The sequence below is a fragment of the Macrobrachium rosenbergii genome, chromosome 54, assembly GCF_040412425.1.
Source record: "Macrobrachium rosenbergii isolate ZJJX-2024 chromosome 54, ASM4041242v1, whole genome shotgun sequence".
In the NCBI taxonomy this organism is placed as follows: Eukaryota; Metazoa; Arthropoda; class Malacostraca; order Decapoda; family Palaemonidae; genus Macrobrachium; species Macrobrachium rosenbergii.
In genome coordinates this window covers 27,652,048-27,672,102 of record NC_089794.1, presented here as the reverse complement: position 1 = coordinate 27,672,102, position 20,055 = coordinate 27,652,048, and the positions used below count along the sequence as shown (strand labels likewise).

Below are 20,055 nucleotides of genomic sequence, written 5' to 3'. Positions count from 1 at the left end.
TGTGAGAGATATTCATAAGTAACAAGAGAGATTTAGCCATATATGAACAAATTTCTTTTACCTGACTACAATAAGGTTTGGAAATGATTTTGCTGTTGCTAGAGTTATTCACCTAATTCTTGTATGCAATAGAGGGATGTCATCTTGTGCCTCTGTCATTACTATTTGTTGAAATGAAATGAGTACCTTGGTATTGATATTTTTTATGCTTGTAACTCTCATTAGTTATTGTGTACATTTGCTAAAGTAAATTTAATACATTTTATCTTATGCGCTAGGTCAAAGTGGGTGAATATGATTGTGTCTCTCTTCATATTATGTAAGTTCTTTGTTATTGCTGCATATGTTTTTGTGGTTGTACAGTATAACAAAGTAATCGAGTATTATTAATCATCATCATCATCATCATTAACATTTCAATTAGTTTTTTGTACTCTTCTGTTTCAAAATTCATGAAATTCTGGAAAGGGTTTTAATAAAATTATATTCTCAGCATAATGGACAGTCATTCAGAAAGTGCACTGTGAAGATTTAATACAGTATTGATTGAAGAAGACAAAATACAGGTAAAAAGAGAAAATAAAACAAATATGGCATGTTTAATTACTTGTATAGGCTACTGTGTTCTCAATTACCTAAATTTGCCACCCTTGCTTGAAGTCACAAGACATTTGGATAACATGGGAGTACCTTCAAAGGTCATTTTGGTTTTAATGGGTTTTCTTTCTTGGTGGATGTTGTATTTTTATATGAATACTTTGCTTTTTTAAGGACAAAAATATTCACTTACACATTTGGCTCATCTTCATTTTATTAAACCAGAGTATTACTATATACAGTATATTCATGCCTTGCAAAGCGTGACATTCTTCTACCAAGCTGTGATAATTTTTCCCTTTACGGAATGTATTTAAATGTTTATTTATATGTTTGTTTTAGTGTAAACATAAGAGAAAAATCTTTTACAGATGGAGAGGGCTGAGATGAGGCTTCGTGGCATTGAAATGTTCTTGGGGCTGGTCCAGAAGAGTAATTTCTTACCATCTGTTCGACTTGCTCTCATCAATGGTTGGCTTGGCCTGTTGCCATTTGCTCCCAAGAATATGTAAGTTGTAAGATCTAGAGAGTGGAAGATTTTTGCTTGAGCTGTATGTGTTGCTTACAGTGCTGGGATGGTGAGTTGCCATTAACTCATTGATTAAGGTCTGTGTGATGTGGGTGAGAAAGTAGAGATCAGTTAATCTTATGGTGTTCTCCTTAATTTAATACGCAGTGTATTTAGTCTTTCGCCATCCTCAGTTTACCAGTGATCTATGTGCAAAATTATTTTACCAGATCAAATGGTGTATGTAAAGAAATGGCTTCTTTATGAGGTTTAGCGTAAGGATTTTAGTCAATAAACTTTGCGTAATCTTAAAAATTTTCCAGGTTTTTTATTAAAAACAAGAAAATTAATGCAACTTCCAATCTTCTCAACATGTGAGTTTTGAATGTATCTATGCAGACAAAGATTTTATATTGTAGCAGACACTTTTTTTCAGTAAAATATGACTATTCAGACAAGTTGTTTGTGTATGCTGTGAACTTTTATACCTTCCTTTTTGTTTTAGAGTTTTTAAACATTTTATGCTTTTTGGTTTGTTGTACATTTATTTGTTTAGTCCACACAGACCTGAGTATGAATAGCTGTAGATGATAGTTTCAAATGGTTATGGCAGAAGGGTGGTGAATGAGTAGATTTTTAACCCAGTAAAAATTGATGAAACAATTAGGAATAAATCGAAATACTGTAATTAGTCTAGGATAAAATAGGCAGCTTATTTACATTTACTATAGCAAGTTTGCTGAACTTTCAGGTTATTACTTCCTGACTGCTTGGAGAACATACCCCTCGTTCCTGTTTATCAACGTGCAGTGCTTCGGGCAGCTTGGGCACGCGTCTGGGAATGGGTTGTGAGCGAACTTCGTGCACATGTCCTGAAAGCAGAGCAGTACTGTGCAACAGCTCATTCATCAGGAAGACTGCAGAAGAATAGAGAGAACCCAAGTTGCAAGGATTTGAACCTTAGTTGTCGAGACAAATATGTGCTTGCCTCTATGCCTCTTTCAAGGTAGGCCAAGGTGGAACTGAAGTTTTTGCAAGTTTATGACGTATATTCCACAGTGAGTGATGCTTCTAAGAATTTATTGTTAGTTCACTGCTACTAGTGACAGCTGAATAAGTAGCCAAGGTTTATTGCACTATCCATCTTTATAATCTAAAATTGTAGATGCTCAAAAGTGCAACATAACATCATGGTAAATTTGATGTTCAAGAAGGGTATGTTAATATCTTGAGTCATGCTGTAATTTGGGATTAATTAGTTGATCCCATTGATTTGATTAATGATGATACTCATTATGATACTGTACTCTAATTATGTTTCACTTTGTACATAACTTTCTAATAATCACTGAGTATTGAATAGCCTCAGAAATTAAACCTATTAAGTTCTTCATTTTGTTCAGTAACTTTCTAATAGTCACTTAGCATTGAGTAGTCTCAGAATTAGACCTGATCATAAGTATGGGAATTTGTTTAAGTTTAGGATTCAAATTTACACACTAATGTTTTTGGCACTGTCATGTTTCATGCAATTTTCAGGTTCATCTTGGCACTTGTTTGTTTGTCAACACGTGCTCACGGTGGCTCTGACTTAAGCCTTCTCATCTCAGGGGGACTGTTAGCATTAATGCAAACACTTCTGAGGCTCATAGGTAAGTTAATTTAGTGGTTTATGAGCTACTTCTGTATTCTTGCTCACAAGTGTTATTAGTATTCTCCAGTACATATGCTGTAGTTTCTGACATTTGGGAAGTATATTATTAATATTGCAGTATATTTCCACAATTATTAGGTACTCCTGGTATTTATATTTTGTGTATATGAACCCACAGATGCACTGAAAAATTTGTATTGGCCTTTCTGAGGTCAATTTTCCTCCTTCCATGACAATATACAGCTGGTAACAATGTACAGATTATAAAAGAAGGGAAAATGATAATGAAAGACAAGATACTGTTTCTATGGTGGGAACAGTTTATATACATGACTGCAGTCTTACAAAAAGTAGTTACAATGTTTTGAAATTATAACAAAGGAAACATGACCATTTTCTTTGCATAAAGGAAATTTACTGAATCAGTTTAGATTCAAGGTTTACAACCTTTATGTACAGTGTACAGGTAAATCCTCAAAGATCTGGACTAATGGATGGATCAGTGGAAAAACCTAGATCATTGTTAAGGTTTATAATAGGCTTGCCTATAGCCTTTAGGCTTTTTGCATAAAGTCCTGTGTAGTTGTCTGGGGTTGTTTGCTGTAATCTTCAGTGAGACTGTAGTCAGCGTGCTTTTGGCTTCTGAATTGAGGTATGAGGCTAATTTTGCAGTTAGTATTATTTTCAGTAATTTAATTATCCTATCATTTTTCATAAACAGGTCCCTCTAGTTCTCAGTCCTCAGCAAGAAATGAAGACAAAGAAGACGTTGTCGCAATATTTGAAGAAGCTGCCAAGAAACCGCGCATGCCACCACCCCCACTCTCTGGTCCTGAGCTTGCTGCTATGATGAAAGTAAGTAAATAGCGTCATGTTCTTAATTTGGATGGTTGTAGAAACTCAAACACGTATGGATGGTTTCTAGTGACCTGTAGGTCAATTTAAATGCAAATTGAGATCTTCATGTACTGGACTGTGTGCATTAATTGTTTGAATGGTGAATGTTAAGAAAACGAAAGGATTGGAAAGAGAATAATATGAGCAAAATTGGAGAGAATAGAAGTTGTAAGAATGGGAATAAAGCAAAATTTAAACAATTTACTGTAAGGGGGCACAGAGACAGCTAACCACAAGCTAACAAAGGCAGCAAGCAGTCAAAACTGCTAAGGCTATCATCAAGAAAAGCTGGGAGGAAAAATAAAAACAGAAGCTGCTAAGTGTTTTTGCATTTTTAGTGACACCTCTTCATTGCTCTGTTGGTGTTTGACCATTGCATATAACAGTGATTCTACATAATATGCAAAGACTATCATGAAAGCATGCAGATCAGGACTTGGTGATCAGGATGTAGGTCAAGATTTTTATTTGCTTTATTTTCAGACTTCCTTTTTATTGCATTAGCAACATGAATTTGCAGCTTATTACTCTTTATCATGTAGATGCATATTATGTATGTTTGTATTCATGAAGTCTTTTTTAAATTGCATATTCAAAGTTGATTTTTATACATTTTTTTGTAAGTTTTTCAGAAGATAAGTGTAAGTTGGATAGGTCAAAAGCTGCAGACTTTCTGTTCACTGTATGCTATTTCACTTACCTGTATATATCTATTATTATGCTTACTATATTTTGGGAACAGACCTTTGGAAGCTTTCAATCCTTCAGAAAGGAGAGATCAGTAGACCGAACAATTATTTTTTCAAGGAATTTATCACTACTATTTATTAGGTATTGGATAGACTTGGGAGGGTTTTATTTAAACTTAGGTATTTTTATTTGTATGATTAGACCTACCATTTCTTGGTGCTGTGACATGTTCCTGTAGTTTTTGTTTATTAAGATTTTTGTTATTAATTTAATGCATTATAGTATTTCAGTAGGCATATAGATTCAGTTTTATGTAAGTAGATTTGATTAGTTTTTTCAATTAAGATTTGTTGAATTGGTATTAGGATTGAAAATTACAATTTTCATACTAATTTATCTTGTAAAGGACACAGAAAGGAACCTAAAAATTCATAATTTGAAGAACAATAGTTTATTGATTTTATGCTAAGACATGGACAGTTAGATTGACAGGACTAAGGTAGAATGGAATTTGCATGGAATTAATCTTCAGTACTAATATTTATGTATTAGAAGTTGTAAAAAATTATTACTAATTTCTCTCTGATATGTATTCATAAATATATGGCTAAAGTTCTTGCTCATTTTCTTTCAAGGTTGGGACCAGAGTTGTAAGAGGAATTGATTGGAAATGGGGTGATCAGGATGGCCCTTTGCCTGGGGAAGGAACTGTGATTGGTGAATTGGGTGAGGATGGTTGGATACGCGTTCAGTGGGACAACGGCTCTACCAATTCATATCGCATGGGCAAAGAGAGCAAGTATGACTTGAAACTAGTTGATTCCCCCCTCCCACCAGCTCCTGAAAGTGACTCAGACAGTGATGAGGAAGAAGGTAAGACTGCTTAAAATGGCTTCTAAGATTTGTTATTGGAGATTAGTTTAACAAGAATGGTGAGTGTCATTTCTAGACTCATCATAGTGTCTCCCACAATGTTTTGGTCCTTGGTTTGTTATAAGAAATAGAGCAAGGCTGTGTTGAAGAAGTAGGACAGCCATGTATGATAACATCAAAAGGAATAGGTGAGCAGTGAAAGTGAAAAGTAATTGATTTGGGACTGAAGGGATGCTGCAGATTTTCAGTGCGCCATGCAAAATAAACTGCAGTTTGTGTCCCTCCCATAATGGGGTAAAAATGATCAAGGGTTAACTATGGAAGAATCTTTGAAAAGATGACAGCATGTTTGAACAGATGCTGAGAGTTATGAATCTGATTTTCATTAATTTTTTTTTCTAAATCACCCGTTTTGTGCTGATAAGTTGTATTTTTGTTTTTGTAATTTAATTTAAAATAGATGGTATAGGGAATTTTCAACTAAAAGATGTTCTATATTGGGAAAGACTATTGATTATATTTTACTGTAAGTGTTTATATGAAATCAAATAAAAAAAAAAAGCCATAGAATATAACATAATGGAGTTAGAATTTCAAAGTTAGCTCTTTTTTAATCAAAATGCAATATGCTTTGTGCTTGTTTATCACTGAATAATGAAGTATGAAAAAATAATTTAATTGCAAGTAATTACTTATGATCTTTATTTTATATAATTTTTGTGAAATAATTTAATGTTTACATCATTATTTTGTATTTTATATACAAAATTACGTGTATTTTGTTGCGCACATTTTTTTATAATCTAGCAACCTTTCACTCCTCTGTCCTCATAGTGACAGAGTCAACTTACATCCGAAAACATCCAATATTGGTCCTTCGAGACTCTTGTCTTCACTTACTACGAGCAGTGGTCATTTCAACTGGTCTTAGTGCACAAAACATGTCTCCATCAAGTGTTCGAACTGTAGCCGCTTTGCTTCATAGCATTGTTCAGGTAACATTTTCCTATTCCTTGGTTTTAATTATATTTTTTATTTGAAGCAGCATCCATATACTGTATAGCTGTTTTTAAAAAGTGCTATGTAACCATTGTCTTCCTCTTTCAGTTTTCATGATAGCCTTATTGTGTCGTTAGAAATGGATGTTTGTTGTATTATTATTATTATGAGTAATTAAAAATATCTTTGAAATTTTTGTATTCTAAACATTAGATAACACATTTTGTTTACTTCTTGTAATCATTTATACTGTAGACAACATAAATGAGATGTACTGGTTTCATGAACTTAAAACATCAAGACAATTTAGTTTTTTTCGATGTATTTCATCTATCCAGATGTTCATGTTTTACTTTGTAAAAAATTATTAATATGGTGGCTTCTTCATTTTGTTTGGGACTTCCATAGGCTGGTACAGTTCAGTCCCCAAAAAGTGATCCTATATTGGAGGAGCAACATCGTTCATGGTGCAGCTTAGGGTTAGTACGCTCTGTCAGCTGCTCTCCAGTCTTGTGTAGAAGTCTTGCAACCTCTCAGTGGGTTAGTCTGCTCCTAAACCTCTCGCAGACATACCTAGGACCTGCATCACTATATCTGTCTCATGTCATATATTTTTGTATACAGTAAAAACTCATGGTGGTCGTGATGGGTTCATGCATTCGCTGGTTTGTCTGTGGAACATATCTAGGACCTGTATTTTTCACTGAGAAATATTCACTAATTACTGTATTTACATATAATTTTCATGAATAAATGCACTTTTGTGATAAAACTATTAAAATAAGATGTCAAAATGGGCAGTTCTAAGTGTTTTTGATGGGTTTTTATTCATGGATTTGAATTTGGGGAAAGTCATGTCATATATTTTTGTATAACTCAAATACATGTCCAAGTGTTTTGAGTGCTTCATTTTTAACCATTTCATCCATTATATTATGCAGATCTTATCCCTGCGGCTCTTGGCATCCGTACTTCCCCACCGAATTGATGACTTGGAGGAAAGACAGATGCTGCTAGACCGTATATTGTCTTTACTTGGTAATACCCTTCTCACATGTGCTAATGATCCAGCTATCAGCGCCACAGGTAAGTTTGTTGGTGTTATGCAGAAATGTTTTAACTTTTAATCAGGTTTATTGATACTTATTTACAAAAGATTTATGGGAGTGGCAGGTAAATATAAAGTTAGCTTTTGGCTCTCAGTAGAAATCTGGGAACTTATATTTTGGATGTGTATTGGAAGTATATTTTGTTTATTAAGACCATTATTACATGTGAATGTTGGAGTGCTTTCAGATTCCCCTTGTTACAGAAGCACTAGACCCAGACCCTATCATTCTGCTCTTGGTTTGTTTAGAGTTTGTTTAGACTATCCTATTACAGTGTAACAATACATGACAAACCTTATGTTTATTAAATTAATTTTTTTTTAGATATATCACTAAATCCTAATTTTTATTTTTTTTGTCACTTGTACTGCATAATTAGAAATATTAATGTTTATATTGATCTATCTAAAATGTAGTAAACCTTCCCAAATTCTTTGTTTTAAAAAATTTTTCTACTTGATACAACACTTTCCCAGTGTGTCTAAATATGTTTATTTACTTTTGTAACTCAGCTCTTGTAACAAAAGGATGAAGTTAAGTAACTAAGTTGAGGGGAGACAGCTTTATTTTGTAATTTTTAGTTTTTTGGTTTAAATTAGTTCTTTTTTCATGAAGATAAAAATGGAATTTGTATAACTAGGTTAGGGTTGTCAAGTAAATTGACCTGTTTATCTATTTGCCTGTCTGTCAATTTTTCCATCTGGATTAAGATATTGCTTTAGTTTTTTTGAGACTGAAGGTGGCATTACCTTTCTGTGTATTCATATTGTAAAATCATGAATGTCTGGCAATTTGACTATTTTTCAGGAAATTTTGTTTATCATGTAGAGTAAATATTTTTTCTTTCTATTGAGACATACATCGGAAGTGTTTGATGTGTTATGGTAATATAGAAAGTGATTAAACTTTGTGTGACATCAGAAACATGTACGTTGCATTAAATGACTATTTTCCTAATTAATAATGTTACTTTAATTTTAGATGTATGTTTGTTTCTTCGCTGCAGGTAGAAAAGTTCCGGGAACATGTGTGGCCATTACATCAACACATTCAAGCACAGTTGTAGAGGCTGTCGTATCCCTGGTGCGAACACTGCATGCCTTGCCAGTGTGGAATGGCGTCATCAATGATTCCATAACTGAGCGTCTGAGTCTGGTTGCACAGTTGTTGTCTGATTTGTCACAGTTCCAATTTAAGGTTTGTTATTTATGTTTGGAATACCCTTTGAAATTTAAGATACTGAAAATCAAGGCATTTCATGTACTCTCTGGAAAGCCATTAGAAAAACTTTCTGCATTTTGTTTTTAGGTTGAAGATTGTCGTCCAGGTAGTCTTGTTGGACAAGCTACTGGTGTCGCAGCTTCCCTGGCTATCATTGGTGGCGTTGATACCCGACCCAGACTAGGGGGCAATGTGTTTTTGGAAGACGGCTGTCTAGGTGAGCAGTCGTCTTTTATTTGGACCTTTTCCTTTTACTGAATAACGATGGCAACATCTGTAATCTTGCTCATTTGATAGCTTGTCTGAAATAGTAACAGTTAAGAAGTAATTTATCATCAGAATATTGGACAAGAATTTTGTTCTTAATTAATTCCTTTGTTGTTATTGTAATGGTAGCTGAAATGGGTATGCTAGGTATGTAACAGTTTATCTTTATTAGCTCATTCACCCTCAGAGATTCACATGATTAGACACTCATCAGTAATTTTTAAACATATAGTTTAGTAGAATGTTCTGGTGTCATAGAGCACTCTCAATTTTTCAGAAATACTTTAGAAGTGAGTAGCATTTAATTCTTTCTAAACTGCTTGCTATAGTGTTGAGCAATGAACGAATATGACTGTTTTGGTTAGCTGTTTTGTTTTTTTAAATAGATTTAGTTATAGGACACACAATTTTTTGTTTTTAGATAGCAGAATTTTATAGTCATTTTATTATATGTAATTAGCATGGTGGGATAAAAGGAGAGGTATGAAACCACCCATTTGTGAATTCTTGGCATGGATATAAAAAAATATGAATTGCTGTCATGTCATAGAGGATATTTATTATGGTGTTCACATGCTAATTTGAAAAATAATTAATTTTGCAGTTTCTTTGAAAGGTTCATAATTTCAAGACAGTTATTGGGTACCAGTACATTGTAAAGATATAGACTGCACTGAAAGACTGGCCTTCAGTAGAATAGAATTTTGCAGTAGGCATTCACAGAGTCTAGCATAGACTGCACTAAAAGACTAGCCCTTTGGTAGGCTAGGGCATTCACAAAGTTTACAATATCACGGAGGACTTACGAAACAAAAGCCCCATGGTAAAGAATGGACTCATTTTACAAATACAGTACCTATATTGAAAAGATTTACCCAAATCGCTTGACATTTTAAGAAAGTATCTCACTGGAACTCATATTCATGTTATTGAAAAAGAGATATACTGGTGCATTGATGAATGAGGGACCATTGGCTAGTGAATGACCTGTTTAACAAAAAAGAGAAGCCAGATGTGAAATTCCACAGTGTGTGTGTGTCTTGAAATGAGTGATTTGCCATAATGAAATTAAGATTATAAAGTTAGTGGGTAATTGTAGTCATCATTATTGAAAAGATCATACAGATAGGAGGAAATGTTTTTGTTCTGGTCAAGTTACACGATAATTATTCCATACCAGTTACCCATACTTACATTTGTAGTCAGTACTAGTTTTGCTTAGTTCACAACACATGAAAACTTTCTTCATTGATTAAACATCTACCATTTATGGTATTGTAGGTGTGTGTGTGTGTGTGTGTTGAAATTATTATGCTGTTTTTATTAGTAATCTGATATTAAGTCTAAAAGAGAGCAGTTAATCGTATAGAAACATCATGAAAGATTTGTTAAATCTTTTAGTTTGGAAGACTGTACGGTACTGCATATTGTTAATTCTCGTGCCATATCTTATGGATGTCAGCTTTTCAAGCTGTGTGTGCTTTACATGTGATTGAAATATATATGCTTTGCTGTCGGCTATATGTTATTTAGCAAACTTGGACTTCAAAGGTAAATATAATTGTGCATTTGATATACAGTAGCTCCTAAGCTGTACTCTAAGACAACTATAATTAAACCCAGGAACTATCAATGAAATTTTTATTTAAACACAGTGATTACCAATGTAATTTTAATTTTGTTTTATGATTCTTATAAATTATATTACCATTATTTTGCTCCTGACAAACTTGATGTCTTAACAGGCACAATAGCAAGAATCGGCCACCATAAAGTTTATGTGCAGCCACACGATGGAGGCTCCCTTATGAAACTGAGCATGTCTGCTGTGGTTCCATCACCAACGAAAAGATTTGCTATTGGTATGTCTTGTTACCCATGACTGGTGGCAAGTTTTGTGGTATAAATCCTTACCGTTTGTTTTCATTGAAAAAATTTTGAGAGTGAAATATCTCAGGTACTTAGATACTTGTTTTATATTTATATTATTGGATCAGTACATTTTTCCTTATACTTTGTATGCTGTATGTTGTTACTCAGTTGTTCAGGTTTTTACATTTTTTTTCAGCATTACCAGCACACAGTGAAATCAGTAGGCTGAAGTCTATAGCATGTTTTGTCATTGACCATTAATAAGATATAAAATATTACTGGTTAAAATCACAGGATTCTTCCACAGACCGACTGAGTGTAACAGCTGCCTGTGTCCAGGTGTGGGTCTCATTAGTGGCGATTGCCGGGGACTACTCCAGAAGTTTTCATGTACCTGCACCTGTTACATTGTCACCTACGTTACTTAGAATACAGCAGGTAAGATGCAGTGTCATGACGAGAGTAGTTTAAGGAAAAATCAAGTTAGAAAGCCAGGTTTTGAGAAAGCAAAGGGAATTGGTGAAGAGCAACAGACATGAGGGAAAAATTTCATAAAGAATCTCGAGTGCAGTGATCTCATTAACTCCTTTGGGATCTCATTTTAATGATAATGTTGTTAATATTATGAAATTCTTGATTTAGTGCATAAAGCTTCTAGTGTTGAGCTTCAGAGATTGAATTCAGCCAAGAAAATAATGAGACAGCAGCATTGTTTTGATGTATATATCCATCATAAGTAATCCTTGGTGAAAAGCACCAGTAATACCGTTTAAGTACAAGTTTAATATGTAGTGGGATGTTGATGAGAAAATATACTTGGACACTCCAAAACATTACTGAAGGAGAAATGTGAATGCTAAGGTTTTTCTTGAATTGCCAGTATATAAGGAAAGAAAGGATCTTGTAATAGTTGCAGTAAGGCTTTGAGACTAAAAGAATCGTGGTTAATTATTTTTAATTTTATACACTATTATTTAAATTCTATAAGAGTTAATGCTTGTTTCTTACATAATTATTGTGCTTTCATAAGATTTAAATTTTTATCAGCTACGTATGCTAGTTATGAATGCCTGCCGTGCCCTTCTGAGCCATCAGTCATTGCTGCGACTTGTGCTGCTTCAACCCACAAATGACATCAGCACTTCAACAAATAATCTCGATGGAGAAGGAGATGAAGTCAGTCAGTCAGCTGAGGTAAGATCTGAAAGGCATTCTGTGATATATTGTAAGGCTTCATGCAATAATTACAGCATCAGAATAACTGACTGCATTAGCTGGAAAAGAAAATAATTTGGATAATGAACTAACTCAGTAATTTGCAGGTACAAGTACTGTACTAATGGTTTTTTATTTCACTTTGACAGATCCTTTTAATCCAGAGGCTTATCACTGCCTCTACACCTCCATCTCCAGTAAAAGCTTCATATTCTCGGGAACAACTTGAAGTATGTAAAGGAAGATATGAATTTTTAGTTTTTGTTCTGAAATCCTGAAGGTTGATATAGATTTTTTGTTATTTAATGTTCATTCTAGATAGCTTTTTCTCTGGTATATGTAGCAATACTTATACCTAGAAATGAGTGCTAAATGGAACCATTTCACTGGGTGACAGGTCTTCCCCCAGAAATAGATTTTTCCTTTGTCAAAATCCCTTTTTTAGATTTTTTGTTGTTTAATGTTCATAAAATAATTTTTTCTGTATGGTTCCGGGTGCATTTTAATGTCAGTATAATGCTCATGTATGAATTCCAAACCTTTTAGTGTTATAAATTCATGCCTTGTTGGGCAGGCAGAGAAAACACTGATTTCCCGATTGAAAATGGAGAGTTCCGCAGGTGAGATGAAACTCATGGCAGCGAAGATTTTGCCCACTATCAGTGACAGCATTTTGTTTGTCCTTCCTGGCTTTAAGGCATTAGTTGAAAGTTTGTGGTTTATTTAAAAAAAACAATTAATATTTTTTAAACAGTAAATTTGCTATTTTCATGGAAGAAATGATGTAACACAGGCATAACTCCTCCCTTGACAGACTGCAGCCTTAGCCCTTTGTGAAAGTCTTACTGAGGAAATATCACAGCCACCACCATCAACTCCATGCTCAAACGATGACATTTCTACACCCCTGAGCGATCATTCAGGGGTTGGGCCACCTTCCCCAGGTATTCTGAATGATAACCAAGTGAAATCAAGCAGGCCTGCTGCTCCGCCAGCACAAACGAGCCGAGGAAGAAGGACGCGAGCAGTTTCTCCTTCTCCTCTTGTGAGACAGTTGATGGAAATGGGCTTTGCTAGGAAGAGTGTGGAGCATGCAATTAAAGCATTAGGTATGTGGTTGTGTACTCTTGAAGGTGTTACTAAATTACCTGTCATTTTTGCATCAAGTTTTCTTTGTTAAGTAAAGGATTTGTATTTCCTTTGGTAATAAAAAGTGTTATGAAAATCAGATTTATTTGAAGTGCAGTTGCAGTGATGAATGGTTTTTGACATGTTATCAGTACATCCAATATTTGCAAAGAATTTCATGATAAAGAATTTCATGATAATGCTGAAAGCATACAAGCACATTGCAGAATTATTCCCAAACATGAATCTGGATCAGGACTTTCACCTTAATAGTATTTCAAAGAATGAAAGATTTATGAGATTATTGCTATATGAAGATTGGCATTAAAGTTAAAAATATCCATGTACTGTACAGTAATCTTATGGTTACATAGTTATAAAGTTAGTCATAAATTGCTTATAGAATAAGAACTTGATGGTATTTTTTTGGTGCTTTGTGATTTTTACATTTTTATGTAATTCCTTTTTGTTTGTCATTATATTCGAAAGTATTATCTTTGGCCACATAATTGTTACTATTTAAATGTATTATGTATGTATATATATCAATGATTTGTTTGTGTCTATTTTTATCTTTTTAAAATCTTTCTCCTTGCTAATAGCATTCTTACTCATTTCAAACAACAGGTATGGGAACGGAGGTTACTCCAAGTCCAGAGTCATTAGTTATGTGGTTGATTGAACATGCTGACCAAGCTCTCTCAGATTCAGACACTGCCCCTGAAGTGTTGGACTCTGACGCAGACTCCCTAACTGATGAGTTTAATGATGACCCACCAGTTTTAGAGGTAAAGAGATGAACAAGATAGAAGTGTGTTAAGTGAAATAGTCTTGGAATTGCAACGTATTCTGAGTGTATTCCTAATGCTAGGAATAATACAGGCAGTCCCCGGTTATCGGCGATCTAGTTTTACGGCGCTTGTCTAGCAACGACGATTCTGCGTTGATCTCCGCTTATTGGTGCCGATCTCTGCTTAATGGCACCGATCTCTGCTTATTGCCACCGATCTCTGCTTGTTGGCGCAGATCTTCCGGTTATTGGCGCTGATCCCCACTTGGTGGCGGTGCTGATCTCCGGTTATTGGCGCTGATCCCCACTTAGCAGCGGCGCTGATATCTGGTTATTGGCGCTGATATCTGGTTATTGGCGCCGATAAGTGCTGTTTATCGCCGATTTTTTGGTTATTGTCACGCCACCGGGAACGGAACCCCCACCAATAACCGGGGACTGCCTGTACTTACCTCATGAATAGTTTTTATAAGCAGACTTTAGTTTTCTTATGGAAACTTTCAGTGACTAATAATAATAATAATAATGATAATAATAATAATATAATTCTCCTTATCCATTTCTAGAGAAAGTGATCTTTAAGATTAATATTTTCCATCAATACCAACTACTCATAGGAATATATCCTTATATGATTGTAAAGCAACCTGCTTAATTAAAGAAATCATCTTTATCCCGTTCGTTGTATCTTACAGTCATCTCCAGTCATTGAGGTGTACCGAAAGCGCATGGAATTCACAAACAACGATGAGTATGCCATGTATGTCAGAGACCACATATCTCCTGGGATGACAGTCCGCTGTTGCCGCACCTACGAAGAAGTTCATGAAGGAGATGTCGGTCGGGTTGTCAGAGTCGATCGAGGTTCTCTTCATAATCTTAATGTTCAGGTGAATTTCGTCTCGAGATTCTCACCATTTCAGTGTTTCTAGAAAATTTTGATTATAAGTTGTGAGCCAGTTTAGTACTCAGTAAAAGTATTTCCCTTTACCTGCTCCTACTTCCTAATAAGCACCCTGTTCATTGGAAGCTTTAATTTCAAGTCAATGGCCCCTGTGGGGTTGCTCCATATGAATAAGAGTTCATCTTCTGAATAATAATAATAATAATCTAATCCTGTTTGAAAATGTCAAATACAATTTTGATAAATGTGATACCCTATTACTTTTCACTTGCATTAAAGCAAGAATCCAGTGGAATGGAGTAATACCAATGTAGTAATAGTACTCGGGCATTTAGAATAGATTTTTCCCATTGAGCTCCATTTTTTCATGACGGTTCTCTGTATTGCAGGTTGACTGGCACAGGAAGGGTGGTACATACTGGGTTCGTTATATTCACATAGAGCTGATAGACCAGTCGCCCCCACCGCTCGCTACAACTGGCCCAATTAGAGTTGGTGACAAAGTGAGGGTCAAAAGCTCGGTCCTGACCCCTAAGTACAAATGGGGCTCTGTTAACCATCGTAGTATTGGAGTTGTTACAAGTAAGTAATTGCAACATAAAAATGATTGAATTATATTCTTTTGTAAGATGAGCATGATGGTGTGCTACACCTGCAGTCTTGGGAAATTATAGGCTATCTGCAGTTTACTTTTTCTTCTGCTATTATTAATTATCTAACAACCCTTACCTGCAGTGGCGCCTTATGCAATGGCCTACATAATCCCTCATTGTTTATATTTATTGCTTGAGTGTTTTCAGAGCATTATTTGTTTTTATTATCTTCCAGTTGTCAACAGTAATGGCCAAGATCTCATTGTTGATTTCCCACAGCAACCTAATTGGCAAGGTCTGGTATCAGAAATGGAAGTTGTACCATCTTGCCATATTAATGTCACATGTGATGGTTGTGGAATTACTCCAATTACAGGTATAGTATTTGGTTAATTCCTTTACGACATGTAGTTTTAGGTGATGTTAATGTGGAGGATATTGAACCTTTGGTTCATTTCATAGTTGTTTCAGTTTTAGTCAAGTTTTTTGCTGTAAATGATGTGGTATAATGTAAATTTACCACGATTGTGATGACAATATTTATTTTGGGTGACATAGTATTTATTTTGGTGATAATTGTAGTCATGTGATTTAGTTATGTATGGAACTGTATTTTATACATCCTACAGGGGCAAGAATGAAGTGTAAAGTATGTGAAAACTTTGATTACTGTGAGGAGTGCTATCAGACCAGACGAAGTCATCGACATTTGTTCAATCGCATTGCTGAACCAGGTATTTGCATCTTGTAATTGGTGCAGTTCACATTGTTCTATACTAAGCAAGTCATATGCCAGTACTGGCCTTGCTCCTAATAGCACGCTGTATGGGAAGATAGTGATGTAGAGGTGATTAAGAGGCCTGGTGTGAATCTCTGACTTGGCCCATTTTTTGACACAGAAATATGATCATTATACTCCCCATAGAAGAAAGGAACTACTGTGTTTGATTTCAGAAGTGACTGTCCTCTGCAGCTGGACATAAGTTGGGGTGGTTGTAATTCGTTACCAATATTGCATAATTTTTTAATTTAAAGCAAAATTTTGTATTAATGTCAGATGTATAGTCACTGCTTGTAGAAAAGATTTAATGCATATATAATTCATTTATACCTATTCCTAGTCGAGCAGTAGTCCAAAACATCGTAGAGTGATTGCTTATTTAAAGATTGTGTGAAATGTATCTTATTGGACAGTTGCCTTTTTATAACAACTTCTTTGGTTGATGTGAATTTTAAATGCAGACCTTCCACTTGATTTATTTTCCTCATTTCAAGTTGACTTCTATATGTGGACTTAGAAATACTAATTTTGCTTTGATAGGAAGTGCAGCAGTTTATGCAGGGCCTCCTGGACGAGGTCGTTTCCGAAAGAGGGAGGGCATGATGGGGGTTGACGGAACGGTAGAAGATTGGTATCGCTGTGTCCGTAACTTGAGTGTATCATCAAGAGAAAATTGGGCTCATAAACTTATTGATGGGACTGGAAGTTATTGGCAGAGTTGTGGACAGGAAGGCAAGGTATGTTTGGGATTTCATCCAGAAAGGGTTCATTTTCAACCCTCTAATTATTGTATAAGCAAAGCTAGTGATGTTCTCCTTACTGGGGATCCTCTTGTCTCATTTTCTGACTTTATCAGGCTACATTTGAGCTATTACAGTAGCCTAATTTGGCACTGTATATTTCAGTTTACAGATTCAGTATTTTTGGCTTTTTAGTATTATTTGGCTACACTGTAGTTATATGTGAGAAAATAGTTTGGATGGATTTTGATTATTATAATGAATAATTTGGAGGTCTATAAGATAAGAAACTATGTTTTGATTCTGTAAACAGCCTTCTTTTTATAATGATTCAAATATGTAATACTATAAAAAATAGCAATCACTTCACATCTAGAGTATTGTCCAAAAAGGAAATTGTTAAACATTTTTTTTTTTTCCTTTGTAGCATTGGATTCGCCTAGAGATGCAACCAAACATAGCTGTGGATTGGTTGCGTATGCTTGTTGATCCTGCTGACAGCTCATACATGCCTACATTACTGGTCGTCAGTGGTGGTGACTCTCTTTCCAAAATGAAAGAATTAAACACAGTTCGTATTACTCCATCAGATACTTGGGTTACCTTACTGAGAGGCTGTCGGGAAGTAAGTACTATAGTATTTCTTTATTGTAAAAAAATCTGCAGTTACCTACTATTGTTAAGTATAAACACTTGTCTTTGGAACCTTATATATTTCTTTAGCCATTGTTTGAAAAACATTAAACAGTGCTATATTGTATTGTTCATTGTGTAAAAATGCAAGATGTTAGGAGCTTTCATGTCACAAGGGGTTTAATTGCAAAGGATGGCTGTTGTAGGTGGTTCCATAGAACTTTAGAAAGGATTGCCAAGAGTTAGAATAGATTTAATTGCTTCTTATAAAAGGGGAAGTGTGTATGATTTGGGGATGCTCTTGACTGAAAAACAGTTGCTGTACATAATTTCCTTCAATCAATTTTAGCACTTCTTAAAGTCTTGTACAGGCATCATATACATAATTACAGTATTTTTGGGGGCTAAATCCTCATTTCCTGGGAATATTCTTGCACAATGTTTCAGACTTTTCTTTCCATTACTGTATATAAATTTATATGTACATCTTTACAGCACATCAAATTCATAGACATCAGTATTAAACAGTGCAAGAGTGGTGGCATTGACTGTCGAATCCATGGTTTGACAATCATGGGGAAAGTTGTTGATGAGTATGGAGATCCTGCTTCTTCCATATCGTTTCTTGCGTCGGATAATGAAGATATTGAGGTGAGATTTTTATAAAATTAGGAATTGACATTTGTTGTGAGTTGGAAATTGTGAACTTTTATGAAACGTTCATTAGGGATTAGTGTGATAAGCACCATATTTGGAACTTAAATTTTATTACCTACTAGTTTTCTCACTTTTGCTTTATCTCTTGCTCTGAATATTTTTGTAGGGTCTGATCACTCCCATGTTATACATTTCACATGATAAGAAAATTGCAAAAGAAACTTATGACAGTGAAAAATAAAGGAAACAGCACAGAAACTTTGCTTTCACATAGGTGAAATTTTAACATGGGTAAAATAAACAAGTATCCACATAATTGTAAAAGAAGGGAAAAATTTAACTTGAAACACAATTGAAAACAAGAGGCTAAATGATATGTAAACCTGAACCAGTGACTATATAAGTATTCACTACTTTTTTGAGTTTTTGGACATCGTGTGATCCTTAGCAGTAAAGAGAGGAACAGTGTGACAGGGTGTTTTTCTCCCAAAGTGAAGCTGAAATCAACATCACTTTTTGAATACTTTGACTGGACTAAAACACCTAGAATTATCATTGATGATTTTTGATGATGAGAGTGATTATTAATGAATTTAGATGATTAGTATTTGTTTTACTTAGAATATAATTCAGGCTATTATGAAAAATTTTTAGGTGGTATACTCAACTACTGCATTAGTTAAAACCATATACTGTATCAAGAAGATTTAAATCTGTGTGTAACACACTTTGTCTTGATTGTCTCTATGATCTTTGTAGCTCAGAGCTTATTGTGTAGGCATGAATACTGTACATACTCATGTATGCAGTTAGAATAAAGGCTTTATAGGCGTTTCAAGTGGGAATTTTTTATAAGAATTAAAGTGGGTTGTTGAAGGCATCCGTTTTGTGGTTAGTATAATATTAATAGTTAAAATACACGGATTTCTTTCAGACATGTATTCAGTCACGGGATGTTTTTTGTGGCTTTGGTCGATCTTTTATAACTCAAAAGCAAAATTGGGTATAGTGATCCAAATATTGGAATGATCTTAACAGTTAACATGCTTCCAAACCTTCTCTCGAGCCTGTCTGTTTTCCCATTTTGAATCCTTAATCTGTATTTTACCAGGATGATATTACTGACATGTCAAGGAAGAGCCTGACTTCCACAATCAACTTCGATGGTGAACCCAAAGTGTTGGTATGGGGTCTGAATGACAAGGACCAGCTTGGGGGACTGAAAGGCTCTAAAGTCAAGATGCCTGTTATGTCAGACACGCTCAGCAGCTTACATCCTGTCAATGTCGCTGGAGGATCCAAGTCACTCTTCATTGTTTCACAGGAAGGGAAGGTAAGATAGAAATGTTCTTGAAATATAAATAATTCTCTCTTGAAATTAAATAGTAACTATACTTCATAATGATTGGCAATAGGCAATAAAGATGTTTTTGTGAATAATCTTTCCTTATTGATAGCGTGTGTTTTCCTTTTATTGGCATATATTAAGACCTAGTATTTCCCATTCCGATTATCTTCTGAAGCAATTTTGCCAATGTCATTGCATTGTGCAGATAAACATTAATCATGACTTTTTTTGCAAATGTAATCATTGTCATAATGAGTTTTTTGTTGTATTGGTAAATTTAATTTGAATAATTTCACTGAGATAAAAATTGTCTTAGGTTTATGCTTGTGGTGAAGGCACTGGTGGTCGTCTGGGCCTCGGTCACTGTAGCAATGTTCCTGTGCCACGGCAGGTTACTGCTCTCAGTCAGTATGTTGTTAAGAAAGTGGCGGTTCACTCGGGCGGCAGGCATGCCATGGCTCTTACTGTAGATGGAAAGGTATGTCTTGCGATGAGCTGTGTTATGTACTTGGTTATTTACCACGTAATTCATTCTTCGTTACGACATAAACCATGATTTCAGTGGCTTTTCATTTACAA

The 20,055-nt window shown here is 34.9% G+C and overlaps 1 protein-coding gene across 1 annotated transcript in view; it reads left to right on the top strand.

Moving 5' to 3' along the window:
* Positions 1–20,055, top strand: part of LOC136834905 (E3 ubiquitin-protein ligase HERC2-like) — a 69,159-nt gene that overhangs the window by 26,382 nt on the left and 22,722 nt on the right. The window contains 25 exon segments of the mRNA XM_067097724.1: positions 969–1,105; positions 1,857–2,111; positions 2,645–2,757; positions 3,481–3,614; positions 4,982–5,219; positions 6,054–6,214; positions 6,627–6,821; positions 7,160–7,304; positions 8,334–8,524; positions 8,636–8,765; positions 10,561–10,677; positions 10,995–11,125; positions 11,735–11,881; positions 12,052–12,132; positions 12,717–13,011; positions 13,658–13,818; positions 14,516–14,710; positions 15,114–15,306; positions 15,553–15,693; positions 15,947–16,051; positions 16,639–16,835; positions 17,266–17,463; positions 17,967–18,122; positions 19,240–19,461; positions 19,793–19,954. Coding sequence (XP_066953825.1) covers positions 969–1,105; positions 1,857–2,111; positions 2,645–2,757; positions 3,481–3,614; positions 4,982–5,219; positions 6,054–6,214; positions 6,627–6,821; positions 7,160–7,304; positions 8,334–8,524; positions 8,636–8,765; positions 10,561–10,677; positions 10,995–11,125; positions 11,735–11,881; positions 12,052–12,132; positions 12,717–13,011; positions 13,658–13,818; positions 14,516–14,710; positions 15,114–15,306; positions 15,553–15,693; positions 15,947–16,051; positions 16,639–16,835; positions 17,266–17,463; positions 17,967–18,122; positions 19,240–19,461; positions 19,793–19,954 — 4,200 coding nt within the window.